The sequence below is a fragment of the Nicotiana attenuata genome, chromosome 1 (assembly GCF_001879085.1).
Source record: "Nicotiana attenuata strain UT chromosome 1, NIATTr2, whole genome shotgun sequence".
In the NCBI taxonomy this organism is placed as follows: Eukaryota; Viridiplantae; Streptophyta; class Magnoliopsida; order Solanales; family Solanaceae; genus Nicotiana; species Nicotiana attenuata.
The window spans coordinates 80,434,024-80,450,628 of record NC_031989.1 but is presented as its reverse complement, the minus strand read 5'-3'; the positions used below and the strand labels follow the sequence as shown (position 1 = coordinate 80,450,628).

The 16,605-nt window shown below is 34.8% G+C and overlaps 2 protein-coding genes across 5 annotated transcripts; one reads left to right on the top strand and one right to left on the bottom strand.

Annotated features, from left to right (window-relative positions):
- LOC109229584 (uncharacterized protein YpgQ) lies at window positions 1,016–7,062 on the bottom strand. Of its 3 annotated transcripts, XM_019395088.1 has the most exons (8): window positions 6,881–7,062; window positions 6,229–6,259; window positions 5,829–5,847; window positions 5,088–5,185; window positions 3,561–3,659; window positions 3,186–3,358; window positions 2,960–3,051; window positions 1,016–1,516 (listed from the first exon to the last, which is right to left on the bottom strand). In XM_019395088.1, the coding sequence occupies exons 1-7, from the start codon at window positions 7,040–7,042 to the stop codon at window positions 2,965–2,967; spliced, it is 669 nt and encodes a 222-aa protein (XP_019250633.1). In that variant the 5' UTR covers window positions 7,043–7,062; the 3' UTR covers window positions 1,016–1,516; window positions 2,960–2,964. The 3 variants fall into 3 exon arrangements, with proteins under 3 accessions (XP_019250633.1, XP_019250625.1, XP_019250641.1); XM_019395080.1 differs by lacking the exon at window positions 1,016–1,516 and having other exon boundaries at window positions 2,574–3,051; XM_019395096.1 differs by lacking the exons at window positions 1,016–1,516; window positions 5,829–5,847 and having other exon boundaries at window positions 2,574–3,051; window positions 5,088–5,183.
- Window positions 9,113–15,391, top strand: LOC109229571 (charged multivesicular body protein 7). 2 transcript variants are annotated; one of them, XM_019395058.1, is made up of 8 exons: window positions 9,113–9,501; window positions 9,613–9,669; window positions 11,940–12,110; window positions 12,535–12,717; window positions 13,562–13,692; window positions 13,987–14,155; window positions 14,302–14,431; window positions 14,834–15,391. In XM_019395058.1, the coding sequence occupies exons 1-8, from the start codon at window positions 9,274–9,276 to the stop codon at window positions 15,112–15,114; spliced, it is 1,350 nt and encodes a 449-aa protein (XP_019250603.1). In that variant the 5' UTR covers window positions 9,113–9,273; the 3' UTR covers window positions 15,115–15,391. The 2 variants fall into 2 exon arrangements, with proteins under 2 accessions (XP_019250603.1, XP_019250612.1); XM_019395067.1 differs by lacking the exon at window positions 9,113–9,501 and having other exon boundaries at window positions 9,631–9,713.

Here is a 16,605-nt window from a genome sequence, read left to right as displayed (position 1 = left end):
CATGTTCTGAGGTTGCTGTTAGCAGGTCCAGCGAGGTGGCCTGGTGGAACTTTGGTGGAGACTTGTTGCAAGCTGCTCAGTGGATGATTCGCAACTTGAGGAGTCTCCTTCTATCTTTTTAGTCTACTGTCCTTTTTCTTTCGGATAGTACTTGTATTTATTATTTAGATTTGTATTTATTCTTAGAAGCTCATTGACTCGTGACGCTAATTCTTGGTAGATTTTCGCGGTTATTGATGAATATTAGGAATTGACTTTTGTTTCTATTTATATCTTGTATCTGTTAGATAGCCTTGCTTTCTATTCAGTTGGTATTTATGTGTGCTCGCTTACATAGCAAGCAAGGTAGGCATCATCACGACCTACGGAGGGTTTTGGGTCGTGACATGCCCCAACTTTATAAAGAAGAGTACCTAATTCAAACGAATGGAGAAGATGAAATTACTATCTGGCTAGGGCGGCGATCAACCGAGGATCAAGAAGCTCATAAAAAGAATCCTAGAATAGAATAGGAGTAGAGAGAAGGAAGTAAAAGACATGGAAGCAATTCCATAAGGCTAAGCTGTGATCTCAATAAAAAGGGGAATGGTTAGCAAATATCAGAAAAGACGCACATATAGCAACTTTTTCATAAAATAAGAAGCATCATTTATCGAGTTTCAAGGATGTTAAAAAGCATCATTTGAGATATGACAAACAACACCATGGAGGGATTAGTGCATGTTTTAATCTTAAATAAACATTTTTAGCAACTGAGATAGCGGTATTAAGACCACGACGGACAAGTTCATGAGATTATCTCTTATAATCTCAAATCAGTTTAAGCTCATGGGAGTTGGCAGCATTTGTTAGTATAAGGCTCTAATTTCACAACTTACAGAGGAACAATGGGAATGTGACTAAAAGATTATCTAAAAGTATTTGCTAGCTAAAAGATGTTAGATTTTGGAGTGAATCAAAAAAAATTCCGAAGGACCGAGAAATCACGCTGAGTAAAATTCAAAATGTACATATGTTACCAACAAAAAAAGAATTGCACACTGATCACCAAATTGAATAAGGCTCTAATTTCACAACTTACAGAGGAAGATGTCCAGCAGCTCAAGGTCAAATCCAAAATACTTTAAAGATCATCACAAGACAAGGCACAAACTTACCACAGGACAGAATAAGGAAAGGATTTCTCGGTAAGCTTGAGCCCTGAGGAAAGTTGAAGAAGAAAAGCATATCAACACACTAGCTTACTAGCATGTCAAGAGGATGCGACGTGAATACGAGTTTCAGAAACATCCACAACACTTGCAGAAGGAAGAACGAATAGTCTGCCAAGACAACACAAGCCATCGTCTATATAACTCTGCGTGACCATCAAGTGGCAGATCAAATCCGTCCTCTACATTATTACTAGTACCTCACAATTGACCGAGGAGATAGATACAAAGCAATGTGATCTTTACAAGAATCAACATCACAATCCAGCTATGGCCAACTGCCAGCCATGTCCAACGGGAAGAAACTGCATTATCACCCCACCAGAGATATAAAAATATGCCAGCATCCATAAAGTGGCGCAATAGGACATGAGAGGAGGAAGATGAACAGGAGAAGTGGCAAAACTCAATACGATCACACAAATAAAGTTAATGTAAGAGATTCATTGTGGTTCTCGTTTCACATTTTAATTAATTTCTTTGACACGCTTTATTCTCTAAAAACATTACTGACTTGAGTATTGGAGATTTAAGTCGGGTTCATTGGCATTTGAATATTTTCTTCTTCCCTGCATTTTATGTTACCAGTTGTGATCCATACAATGAGGTTTTCTTTGGTTGCTCGAGATATTCATTCCGAGGTGTGACAGAAGACCAACGTTTAGGTGAACTCCTATTCGAAAAACTCTGTCCCAACAACCTAAGGTGTACTAACCCTGATCCTTCCATTGACAGCTGCGCCCCGATTTGATCATCAATAGATATCATTGGCAGCAGTTGACTTACAAGTTATACTTAAATTATGAAACGGCACTGTTGGGTTTAAATTAAAGGTTAAATAACCAGACTTTATTATGACCTCCACCAAAATGTAAACCAATATCTCAAACACGTGTTCATGATAAGTGCCACAAAGGTTGATAGTATATTGAGAAAGATTCAAAAAATTGATCAATAAACTTGGAAGAGCCGAAGAGGCAATAAAAGCTAGTCTCAAAATAGCATCAAACACGACTTTCTCATGCTTACCAATCTATATAAGGAGTCTGCGAGGTCCAACACTTTATACTCAAAACAGAAAATGAATAAGGAGTGTGTAATATTTGAAACAAATGGAAAATCTCAGAGGAAAAGCTAACATATTCAATCTTGGTCAATTTCAGAAGCCCTAGAAGCTGATTCCTAAGGGCAGTTTCTTTATTAAAAAAATAAATAAATGGATGAGCTGAAAGCTTAATCAGGAAACTGAAGTAATATACACTACTTTTATCTAACAAGTGCTTCAGCTCTTTGACCACCTGGTATGTAAAAATTTGTAACATTTCTGTTCATAATAATCAGTTGCTGCTTCAACCAGAACTATTCTCCTTTTATGTAAATGAGATTCTATTATAGGATGCAGAAGTTCTCCATCAATTAGTTTAATAAATAAAGAACTTCTTTCATTTGGTTATGCGCAACCAAGACAAAGAACTACTCCCACAGTCCTATTTTGGGTCCACAATTTCCTTTTTAGTTTGTCCCAAAAAGAATGACACATATCTTTCTACATTACGAACTACTTTAACTTTAAACTTCTCATCTTACCCTTAATGAGTTGATTTATAGGCACACAAATTTTTATGGCTTTTTTTAGACCATAGTCTTTCTTTCTTTCTTAAACTCTACGCGCCTGCGCGCAGTTAAACACCATTACATAAAACGGGGCGGATTTAGGAACATGGAAACATCAACTGGAAAACTGCTACCTCATTTAAGCCCTCCCATCCCACTCTTCATAGAATTCCTTCAGAAAATCCTCCATAAAGTTGTGCCTTTTCTCAGCTCTTTTCTTCCCAGCCTGTAATAAAGAGATGATTTCTCTCGGCTCAGATAATAAATTAAAAGAAAAACTCATATGAAAATTCTTCTTGCCCAATTTATTAGGTTCTGAAAGGATAAAGCAAAATATACAGAAGCGCAGGATTAGCTGACCTTTGTCTTCATCAAGTCCTTCAATTTGAGAAGCTTCTCATGAAAATGATTCACAGTTGTCTGCTCTACTTTGTTCATGTAATCTTCCTTAGACAGATCCGATCGAGGTTGAATTTTTGGGTCATGGAGAACTCTATGCCTGCTTCCACCAAAAGTAAAGCAACGGGCGATTCCTGAAACCATAATTATTGTATGATATCCAAATTATGAAAAACCAACATCTTTTTAAGGTAGGAACACAACCAAGCAGTATGTAATCAGCAAAAATTCAAGTAGCATAAATTCAAATCTAAAGCAGCATCTGCCTGCCACAAAGAATGAGAGGAGACATAACATAAACAGGTCACCAAGAGGTAATTAAATTGAATCAATTACCTATTGCACCAATTGCATCAAGTCGATCTGCATCTTGCACCACCCCAAACTCTATTGAATAATTCCTATTTGTAAGCCCTCCAACTTCTTCCTTGAAACCTATATCAAAGGCAACAGTTCATTTTGCCAATATTTTCAAATCATCAGAAGATAACAATCATCTTGCGCATTGATCTTCCAGAGAAAATGAAGCCCAACGAAGATGACAGATTATAGTGCAGAAAATGAGAGCGAAACACAATCACCAATCACTCCATGGGAAAGCAGAAAGGTCGTGTGAAAATACAGACGGAGTTTTACATGAAATAAGTCTGTTAAAAAAAAGCGTTTTTTTTTTCAAAGTTATTTCGACCGGAGAATCTAACAGAGACATTACTGTGGATATTCTGACCAAAAAATTAGACATTCCATGCCCTCGGAGAGTACTTGTTGGCGGAACGAAGGGCTAAATAGCGAGAGTGATTCTCTGAGCCGGTCTGGATTTCCAACGCCTCGGGAAACTGGGCGGCCAGATGAAGAAGACTGGCGCCTACTAAAATAAAGGGGAGTAAATGATGAAGACTAAAAAAACGATTTAAGGTGGCATTGTCCACGGAGAACCCACCCCAAAAAGAAGTTGTCGGAGGCGATGCGACGATACTCACCTCAGCCTCTCTGGCGGCATGAAGGTGGCTCTTAGCTACATCAGCGCTCAAATTCCTTAATCGTTATTGCCCAGGCTCTTTTGGAAGAAAAAAAAGTGCTTTTGGGTAGAAGCATAAGCAGTTTTGGAGAAGCGGAGAAAAGTAGCTTCTCCCCAAAAGCACATCTTTGAAAAGCACTTTTGAGAAAAATACACTTAAAAGCACTTTTTAAAAGCTTGGCCAAACACTAATTGCTGCTCAGAAGTGCTTTTCAAATTAATTAGCGAAACACAAACCGTTTCTCACCAAAAGTACTTTAGAAAAAAAAATGCACTTCTCAAAATAAGCTGATTTTTTAAGCTTGGCCAAACAGGGTATAATACTATATTAACCACACATACGAAAAGACAGTAACGAAAACATCGTCATGAACACAAAACCACTTGGAAAATCTTTTGGTATGGCAATACAATAACATTATGGTCGCTAATTTGTATTCCAGTAATTAGACATGAATAGCAGATCATGTTGGTAATTAGACATGCATAGCCTGATCATGTCGGCATGATATGTTTAAGGTTTGTGCCAGACATGCACAGACGAATAAGAAAATTTCAAAGGTTGAAGCAATAGAATATTCAAAGGTATGATTTAACAGAAAGAGAGTCATACTGTTTGCCTTACTTTTGGCTAATTCAATTTCAAAGTGACACACATTATAAAATTATTCTGTATGAAGTCAGAATTTATATTTTCTACTTTATCAGATAGTTTTTACTTTATGTTACAAGAGTGTGTCAACACAAATAATTTAAGAAGGACGGAAGAGAACAAGAAAAATCACATCAACATCCAAAAAGATAACATAACTACAGTAGACAATCAACTGTATCGACAAACTTACCCATCCCCTTTATTATATTCAATATCTTTATCTTCATTCCTTCCTCTATGCCTTGACCCTGAAGAAATTCTTCAACAATCCTTGCCTCAGATGGATCTCTAGAAGCCAAGAGAAAGCATCAGAGATGAATAAAATGGGAAGTCAGTTATTGAGAGTGAACACTTGGGAGAAGACAAGAAAAACCAGTAATTAAGCAATATACAAGGATGGACCCCAAAACTTTTTAAGAAGATTATTCTGCACAGAAAAAAAAAACATGACCATATAGAGCTATCAATCAAATGATGGGAAGAGCATGCCAAAGATGATAAAACCAACGCTAATGTCTTTCCTCTAATGCTCGTATGCACTCTATGATCTTTGACATTGGCCTCATAGTACTGCACTAAATCTAGTCTAGTGCACTAAGCGGACATTCGGTTGGCAGAAAGATGGAAGTCGGTTCTTTGTCTTACATCACCCTTCCAAAACACTTCAAGAAGGCGCATGGGCGTCATTTTGATGTCCATACAGAAAATTATCACCTTTTAAGGGGACATTCGGTTGGCAGAAAGTAATCACATGGAAGTCGGTTCTTTGTCTTACATCACCCTTCCAAGACACTTCAAGAAGGCGCATGGGCGTCATTTTGACGTCCATACAGAAATTTATCACCTTTTTAAGCAAACATTCATACACCAAGCCATGAGAATGTAGACTACAAAAAAATCCTTCATATCTTGAAATCTAATAGAAACTAACCTTACGTATTTGTAGTCACCTGCATTCATTAAGCCAATCAGAATCTGATTAGTTACATAATATATCAAAGGAATAATGAGAAAACTTGATTATAAGCAGAGAGATGCCAGCTCACTCATCACAATTGCTTATAATATTTTCTTTCAATCGTATTGTAAAATGACAGTCATCAAATAGATCCCATCCCCTCCCCTCGTCTCCCCCACCCCAAGCAGCAAAAGTAGCATCCTCATAATCCAATAGGTTATTCCCTCATATATTACAGTGTTGATTTATGATAATAAAAAAGATAGCCACAGCACTATGTAAATAATGTACAAAAGCATTCTAACAATATGTTAACACAGTCGCTCTAAGCTAAAGCTCTAATATCTCCAAAAAAGAGTGAAAGTGTCATCACCTATGTCATGTAGAAGAGCAGCTAGTTCCACCTGAAATAATAGCAAGAAGAGTTTTAACTTGTGTAAATGCCTAAAAGAATGATAACAAACTTCCAATTACGAATTTTTACCATTTAATAACTCATAATCAAATCTTAGTAACTAACTATTGGCAACTTATATTACATATCCATATCATTGAGTCCTAGGGTAGAAAAGATAGAAGAAAAAAAAGAGCATCCTCAAGCAAATTCTGCTCATAGTGATCCACATTTTCAACAACATATGCACTTGGATCCTCAGAAGTTAGTGGTGTGCTATGAAGAAGGAAAGTGCTTGGTAAATGTAAGCTGAGTGTTGAATCATTGAAAGGATTAACTTAATACGATTATCAGCATACACTGTTGGCTTTTAACTTTAAGCAAAGCCTAGCAAACTGCTTCCAAAGTTGCAACATGTAAATATTTCAAGCAGTGCCTTTCATGAAAATGGTTAAGAAAGCCCCAATTTTGCCAAAGGACAAATTAGCAACTCACAAATTATGAACAGTAGTAATAATTTGAACCCTCTATCAAGGCTCCAAATCATACTCCATTTGTGTGAAATCCAAAGAATATGTATGTTGATAATTAACAGTAGTAATAGTTTGAAAGGGCAAGGTCTCTAACTTACGATAAGCATGGAATGAGGAGAAGAAGAAAGGCCTTCTTCGCGAGCAAGTGAAAGGGCAAGGTCTCTAACTCGGAAGGCATGGGCTGCATCATGTGAAGCATCGTTTCCTTTCATTCTTTTCTCTACCAACTCCTCTGCCTTTCTCATTATCTCCTTCCCCATTTTCCAACTCAAACACTGCCTCTCACGGGGAAGTGCTTGGGTATGTATATATTTACTAATGTGATTTTTAATTAACTTGCTTAATATTTTAATACTACTATTTTTCTTTTAATATAACATTGATATATATTGAAGTTATTTCTTTTTTTTAAACTTATGTTATATTGTTCAAAATTATTCAATGATCTAAATTTATCAATAATGTTTTAGTGTTATTTATTTATATTTTATTTTTTAATTAATTCTAAATATAGATATCATAAAATTATCTTTATCTTCCTCGTTTCGTATATTCTTTTCTACTGTGACATTTGAATAGTTTTTTGATTTGTAGTTTATTAAAAATTCAAATAATATAATATCTTTTTACTAATTATAATTTTGAATTCATCAAATGTATAAAGAGATAATCCTTCTATTATTTTTATATAAAGTCTACAATATTCTTAATAATTATTAGTTTTTGTTATATATATAATAAGCTTATCTTATGTATAAAAACCTAATAGTATTTTTATTTTTATTTTAATTAGAATAAGATCATGCAACATGATTTATATTCTCCACGGATTGCGCAGGTGCTATACTAATATATTATGTTTTTTTTGGTCAAAACAAAAAATTTTATATTTAACCAATGAAATATGTACAACCGCTAGCTCATTCTAGAGCTAGATCCTATCAGCATAACCTATTACAGTATCTTCCTATTTCTTTTCTAGCATGCTAGTCTCTATACATTGTTTCATATAGGAAATCTATCTAATTGTTCTAACAAGTTCTTCCATTTACTCTGATGTTGTCCCTTTATGTGCAGCTATAGAGTGATCTCTCTGATTGTCNCAGCCAGGTGAATATACTGTTGCTGCAAATAAGAACTTCATGATTTGAGCCCTTGGTCTCCCATTATTGACTCTCTTGGTTAGCCATTGTATTTCTCCATCCCAGCTCCCAATTGAGTGCTTTTCTCCTGTCCATTCCATTATACTAATATATTATGATAATAAGAAGAGAGGCAAATACACTATATTAGGCCAAGTGACAACATAATAAAAAGTCACTTGGCTATTTTTGGGCAAAATTAGTAGGTTAGATAATAATTGATTTCTATTTTAATTTTTAAAAAAACTAAATTGTGAATTATGTGGTGCTAATAATTAATTACTCTTTTTTGAATTTGAATTTAAGCATACAAGAAACGTCGAATTTGAATTTGAAACAATTACAAGCAACATAGTAAAAAATATAAAATTCAAAGCTTTATATTAAAAATAAAATAGAAGAAAAGTCTAATTGCGGATTCCATCTAATGTAAAAAAAAAATCCTAAATATATTGATACATTATACAAAATAGTAAAAGAACATATTTTTTTGGAAGAAGTAAAAAATGTATAAAATTAAATATTATTTCATTTAACGTAGAAAGAAAATAATATACATATAGGACTAAGTACTTGACGTAACATAAGTAAAAATATAAGACTTATAATTAGAATTATGATTACAAAATCGTATATAAATATATAATTGAATCATAATAAATAAAGAATTATAAAGAATGACTAAGAAAAGAAAGAATTATTAACAATATTGGTATTGATAGATTTTTTATAAAAATAATAAAAAGTTTATATCTTTATACTTTTGATGAATTCAAATTTATAATTTAGTAAAAATATATTATATTATTTAAATTTTAAGTAAAATATAAAATGAGAAAACTAATCAAATATTAGAGTCGAAAAGAATATACGAAAAGAGGGGATAAAGATAATTTTAGGATATTTGTACTTTTAATTAATTAAAAATTAAAATATAATTAAGTATCACTCAAATAAATATGAAGAATTTTAATCAGTATAACAGAAGTTTTAAAAATAAAAATATTCCGAGACTGAAAATGTATATTCATGTTATATTAAAAGAAAAGTAATGTTCCATTAAAAGAAAAGTAGTATCAATGTCAGTTGACAAGTTAATAAAAAGTAAGATTAGTAAATATATAGTAATAATTTAATAAAGAATAAATAAGAAAGAAATAATATATTTGATTAGTATCCTTTAGTTTTGTATAGGTTTTGTTATCCGCGCTATACACTAGTTTGATCTAATAAACCAAAAATTTCGAAAATTTAGCAATTTCAAATAGAGTTATATGAAACAAATTTGAAGCTTTTCTGTTCCCAGTTTTCATAAGAGAGGTCTGTCGTTTTAAGAGGGTTTACAGTTAATGGGCAAAAACCAGCAAATGGAGAGTGTTAAAGGAGAAGAGGAGTCGAGGCTGATTGAATATTTGAGGAAAGAAGTTCCTGATTGGGACGATGAAGTGAAGTTGATTGCCAGGTACAAGGCATTCAGCGGTCAGAGGAGTGATTGGGAGCCTCTTTATATTTTCTGGAGGGATTTGATTCTCAAAGTTGCTCGACATCTTCACATCTTCATTATTCGTCCTTCTCAGGTTTCTCTCTTTTACTTCTCCTGTCATTTCATCACTTTTTTTTTTTTTTTTTGTCTCTGATAATGCTCCATAACATGACAAATTGACCAATTTTTGTGTTCTGAATGGAAGGTGAAGATTTGGTTCGACCGAGGAGGCCTCGTCCCTTTGTGCCTCGAACAAGTATTGGTATGTCTCACATTGTAACCTACATATGGTCGTATGTGTTTTTGGTAAGTTAGAAAATGTATTGCATAAGAAATCTTTTTCAAAGTTATTTTGTGATTTTTGGTTGGGGATGAAGGGAAGGAGCATAAGGTAAGTAGTGGGATCCTAGTGGTTGTTGTAGTTGATATCCTCTAGTTTGAGTCTCTATTGCGTGTATTTTTTTTAATAGTGGTGGTATCTGGGCTAGCTTGAGCTCGTCTCTGTAACTCTACCCACCAAGGCTTAGGCAAATGAGAAATGCGGCGTAGCTACCTTGAAGCAAGGGGGTTCAAATGATACCCCTCTTGCTAAAAAATTATACTCGTTATACATGTATTTTTATCCAAAAATAATAAAATGCATGATAAATACAAGGGTTGAATCCCCTCGACTTGAATTGAAACAGACTTGATGTAGCCTATTTTTTACAAATGTTGAATCCGTTCAATGAAAACTTTGGCTCCACCACTGCAAGGTTTGCTCCCACTTCATTGACCATTATGCCATAGCCTTGGGTGCCTCAATTGTGTGTTGTTTTCAGTATGTTAGTATTTCTTGATCAAAAAATGTTAGTATGTTAGTGTTTAAAAATAAAGGTAAAAAGATAAACGAGCGCTTTGCATGGAAGAAAACATTTATTCTATCCTAAGTCAAGAGAGATATCCATAAGCAAGATCAGATAACTGAGAGAGGAACTAGATTGGGTGGGTGATCCGTAATTGGAAATAAAAAATAGAAGAAACCCAACCTGAAGATGCAGAAGAAGAGTCTCTCCAGTAAAATTCTAATAAGTCGAATTTGCAACAAGATGGTCATATCTGCATTAGTGAAACAATAGAGAGTATGATACTTATGGAAGACTAGGGTTCGAACCAGTAGTGTTATAAAAAAGGTTTCTTTCCATTTGCTCAAGCATGGGCAGATAGAAGTAATCAGTACATGTATTGGTGGATATGCAGATACCTGGTGGGACAATTGAAGTACGCACAACCTTGTCGGGGCACCATTGTTCAGAAATAGAGAGGCTAAAAGCTGCGGTATTAGGATCCCAGTGAATTGTTACTGAGGATGGAAGGAAATTGGGGGAAACTATTTGGTCATAGTAGAGAATATTAGCTTCAGCGCTGATGCTAGAAGAGGAAGGCTTTGCTATAGAGCAATGAATGATGGCAAACTTATTTTTGGGGACCTCTTGTCAAAAGGAAAAGTCAGATGGTAAAATTAGGAGAAGAGTATCTGTTCAAACTATGGAAAGCTCCGCCTGATAAGAAGGATGTGGAGACACAGTTGGAAACGGTGAAGATTCCTCTAACATGGAAAAAGTGAATGAGATCTTAGAATATCTCTAAAGAAGGTCATACTGTCACCCATCAGCTTTGATTATTGGGCGTGATTCTGTCTTTGATTTGAAATAGGAAAAAAAGGGAAATTGGGCAAAATCCTCAATGGAACATCTTATATGCTTTCTCAGAAAATTAAAAAAAAAAAAACTTATATTGTGGGAAAATGTAATTTTGTGGAAATTAAAGACATGAAGGGTTATAGATTGACTCAAAGGCATGCGCACATGTCGAAGGAAGTCAGCAACAAAAGATTATTCATTTTGCTGATTGGTGTTCAAGAACGTAGAGAGATTATATCAATCAATCAGCTATGCACCAATCTCAAACTTAGGCAAACTCATTAAAATGCAAATTTGAAAGAGCTGATAAGAAGGTTAACATAGGGAGAGCAAGAAAGAACAGAAAAGTAGCTTTGACACTACAAAAAACAAAACCAAAAAACAAGGCTTGTCCCGGCTTGTTTATGAAGTTTGATGGAGGAATGGAATTCACGACAAGCTAGATGAACAGAATGAATTGTTCTAAAAGATTAATTTGATGTAAGGATAGAAGAGATCATTTGTGGATATAAGATTTGGTGGTTTTCGTTAGTCTATCTGGTCCTCTCTTTTCCCCCCCTATTTTAGTGAACTCTGCTGTACGTGGGTTTTAACTTTTAACGCGCCTTTTGTTCTTTCTGATAAAATCTCTTTTGCAGCAATATAAAGATTATTTTATTTGAACTGTCTTATTAATCATCAAAATAGACTGTAAGCAAATGATCTTAAAATTCAATTAGTTGAACAGTGTTATCAATTTTAAATGAGAAGTTTAGAGATTTACGCTGGAACTGAAATTCTTTCCTGCCCCATGCATATGTCCACAAATTGCATCAGCCAGCAGCATGACAATCCTGTTCATTACATGCAGCTTGAAATGTATACCGCTGGTGAGCTATTGCAGAATGTGGGAGTCACTGATCCAGCTAGTGGCTGGGTTTCCCAAATTTTGCAGAAAGTAGTAAATTTGGGAGGTCTGTTGAGACCACCTACTCAAGAAAAGCTTGCCGAAGACTATTACATCATTCCTGTATTACTGAAGGTAATTGTTTTCTTGTTCTTAAACCAATCATTGATATTATTCATCTTTATGTACTAGAGTTGGAGGGGATGTCATAAATTATTAAGATAAAGCTGATAAAACTAGAACGGTTAAAAATAGGCTAGTGGAAGTATGAATGGCCTTATCTCAAGCATTGCCTTTGTCAGTCTATGACTATGACTATTTCCAATACTACATGATGTTAAATGTTGGCTTTGTTCTTGCTTTTTTTTGTGCTTTCATTGGTTACTGTTCGTTTTTTTTTGCTCCTCCTTTCCCATGGTTTTCCTTAATTTGTTTCTTGGCTTTATTTCCTGTACCTCCCTTTTGAGGTAGCCCTAGTAATCATTTCACTTTAGTTTCCTTAATGGTTCATTGAATGTTCTAATCTTTCAATCCCCACCCCCCCAAAACAAACAACTAGGAAAAGGCTCTTCAAGTGGTCCAAGCATTATCCGAAAGCCACTGGACAGCTTCATGTGTAATTACATGGAGAATGTTCGAGGAACTTTCTGGCGGATTCAAGGAAGCTCATGCAGTCTTGAATCACTTGTCTGAATGCGGGAAAGCAAAGTACCTTGTAACAAACAAGAAGGATTTAATGGAGGTAATGTTAGTAGGAATGCTGTTCTCCATTTGCATTTCATTTCCTCCACAAAGAAAGAGGAAAGGGTGGATGACAGAGAAATTCATCGCTTCCCTTTCAAGTATTAGTCATCATTTATGGCCAGCTATTTGGTATAATTGAAAGAGAAATAAAAGAGACGCGTTTTTCTCTCCATTTTATAACTGTATGCTACCCCTCTGTTTTAACATCTCCTCTCATTTTACTTTCATGTATAGCAAGGGAAATAACCCTTACCTCTTCTCGTTTACTTTTCTCCTTTCACCTTTCTCTTTTCAAATAGTATTACTGTGAAAGCTATACCAAGAATGAGAACGGGGTGGAAATGGCGAAACTTATTTTCTCTTTTTCTTTTATTTTTGTGATGAGAACAAGCAGCATTCTTTTGAGTTTTTGGCAGAAAACATCACTGTTGTCTGGGCTCAAATTTAACTTAATCCCTGTAGTATACTATTTAACAAAAAAACATCCCTATGTATTAAAACATTAAACTTACTAGTCCAAAAATAGTGCGATGGACGAGTTAGTAATATTGTATTGAAGCAATAGTTCACTATACTATTTTACCGGGCTCACTTTACCTGTAGCAATCAAGAACATCATCATATGGATGTCCTACAATCTTTTTTGATTTCCATTCAATAACAATTGGGTTCTGTTGTTTCTCCTTTATGATTGGAACCTAAACTTCTGGCCATCCCAGAGATCTTGACTACCTCCTAATACTGCCATATTTACTGCTTTTGTTTGTTAAATCATTGGAAGCTTGGCTCACCAATCCTTGAACACTGCTAGTAATATGGACGAATGTAGTTTTTCCATACAGGGGGTGAAAGTCTCTCTTTCAGCACGAGCACTTTCTGGCACAACAAGTCTAGATTTTGATGTGCTGCATTTGATTGGGACAGTAGAAAAACTTGAGCATCAGCTTAATGTGATAGATCAACGCTGGAAAAGGTAAGGACTATCATCCTCCATTATTAAATGCTCATACGAACTGAGAAGAGATTCCAACAATAAATGCATCTGTCGTGTAAACCTGCAAAAATAAGTGCTTCATCCAACAAAAAGAAAATCAAGAACGAATATTGGAAAGTGCTTTCCTGCAGCCAGAAGAGGGCTAGCATGCTCAATATCGTTTGACGTAATCTTATTGTGAAGTTCAGACTTAATAGCTCTATTCAGGGCTCATAAAGGTAGCACTGTTCCTCAAAGTTAACCACAATAATATGATGCTTGTTCTATGCGCAGGTCTAGAGAATCTGCTTTAGCTTCTCTAAAACTTGGGAACAAACAGGTGGCTCTAAGGTGTTCAAGGGAAATGAAGCTGGCTTCTCTGAGTAGAGAAAAATGTACAGCGCTTTTAAACCGAGTGGAGGAAGTCCTTGCAGTTATTTCTGATGCAGAAGCCTCAAAGGAGGTTGAATGATCTTCTTAGTAGTCCCTGGATATTATATCATGTGAAACTGTGCTTGTTCTAATCCTAAACTGACAAGTTACAGATGACCTTATTAGCCCTTTTTGAACTGATTTGGCAACTCTAAACTTAACCCTGATTAATGGCAGGTTTCTGAAGCCATTCGAATTGGCACACAGGCTATTAAGGAAAATGGGATCGATTATGATGAAGTTGAGCTGTGTCTACAGGAGCTGAACGAGTGTGTTGAATCACAGAAGCAGATTGATGAACTTCTAGGTAGTTTTACGCCCCCGAAATTCGAGTCACATTCTTAACAGTATTAAAATTCAAGAGAAAGCATTGATAGTTTTAACTCGATCGGTAAGCATGGTAGTGAAAATTCTTATATACTATTCACTGGAAAAAACATAACCAAATGGATCGAGCCCGTTTGTTGAATTATCTCTCCCAGTTCATAAACTGATGGACGATAATGAACCTTATCAGGTTAATATATACTATCTCAATTTGGTGTCAGGACATCGCTTAATATGACCTTTGAGTATGAAGATATTCACCCATCAACTGATAAACCGAACAATTTGAACATATCTGCTCAATCTGATTAATTCTGATGAGTAAAGAGTTAGCTGGCATTGTTTCTGTGCTAAAAATGCTAGTTGTCTGACTCCTCCTCAGGATCAAATGCAGCAGATGCAGAAATTGATGATGAAGATATTGAAGATGAGCTGAAGAAGCTGGAGCTGAATTTTGCTGAGGTACCAACTCAAACATCCACCAGTCACAGTGCGGTGGACGCTCTAGTAGCAGGAGCCGAGGAAACCACCGATGCGCTAAGTGACTCCCTTGCGAACCTTCATATCTCACACCATGCAAGGAAGGACCTGGAGGCAGAACATGCTGCGGAGCCCATGGGTGTTTTGTCAAATGATGTCAATCGGGAAGCTGCTCTGGCATAGCCAATGTTAGAATCTTGTTTTCTCCGTGTTTTTGTACTGTGATGCCTGGTAGTCCACGCCATAATTGATAGAGTGTGCACCTTTCGTCTACAGGGCTCAGGGCACAATTGTTGTGTGAAACACTGTCGATATGAGATTATGAATTGTCATGTCAATGATGTTCTTGTATATTATCAAAAAGTAATACCCCATCTGTTCCAGTTTTTGTCCCCTTTTTTCCTTTTAAATATGTATCCGAAAGAATGTTATCTTTCTTTATTAAGTTATTTAACTCCAATGCTCCCATTTTACTCTTACGACACTCTAATATGAAAATGATATGGCATGTTTAGAACTAGAAGATTCAAATGGTATTTTTGATATGTATGCACAGTTTTGGTTTAAGATATGCTTTTTACATTTTTACATTTTGTGTCCAGTCAAATGAAGAGACATAAAAGGATAAGTTGAAGAAGTCAGATTGACATGTCAAATAATATTAATGCTGGTGAATCTCTGGGCGACATGGCCAATGAAAACAATCTTAGAGCATGTTTGGCTAAGCTTCCAGGAGGCCAAAAGTGCTTTTTATTTTTTCCAAAAAAAGTACTTATTTGGAAATATAAAGTGTTTGGTCAAAACAAAAAAGCGCTTTTGAGAAGCGGCACAAATAATTTTTCTACTTTTGGGAAGAAGCTACAATTCTAGCTTTTTCCAAGAAGCAGAAGCAGAAAATAAATGTTTTCAAGACAAAAATATCCTTACCACAAAATTATATTTCCTAAATTATCCTTATTAATTTAACTTTACTTTTTTTATCTCTACCATCTTTTCTTCTTGTTTCAATTTTTACCGTATTTTATTCTTCTTCTCTTATTCCATCTTTGAATAATCTCTCTAATATAAATAGATCTCTTCTTTTCTCTTTTCTAGTTTCTTCTTTTCTTCGTCTCCTATTACTCTTTGAAATAGCAGGGCTAATCACCAGATTCAGACACTTTCTTCATAATGTATAAACTTTTTTCTTGTATAGTATACCAATATTATATGATCTCCAGTTTGTAGTTTATTTGTACTTTTTTTACGTGCATGCATATAATATAATTGACATAAAGCAATACTACCTAGTTTGTTATTTTCTCAAGAACTAATAGTGTTTTTCATACGGGGAAACTTGTAAGCATATATGTTCCTACCAATATTATTGCTTTTACATACTTATATTTTATATGATTAAAATCTGTAATACATATTACTTTACATTTTATATTCCAATTAACATAAAAATAAAAATTAGTTAAATTATTTTGTAATACAAATTTAAAATTTCTCTTTTTAAATAATGCTAATTATGAACAAACTTTTACCGTACTTTATAGTAGTTTGGTGCTCAAAAGTAGTTTTTGAAAAGATTGGCCAAACATAATTTGCTTATCAAATTTTGCAAAAAGTACTTCTCAAACAAATTGGTCAAACACAACCTGCTAATTTTCAAAAGTACTTTTCAAAATA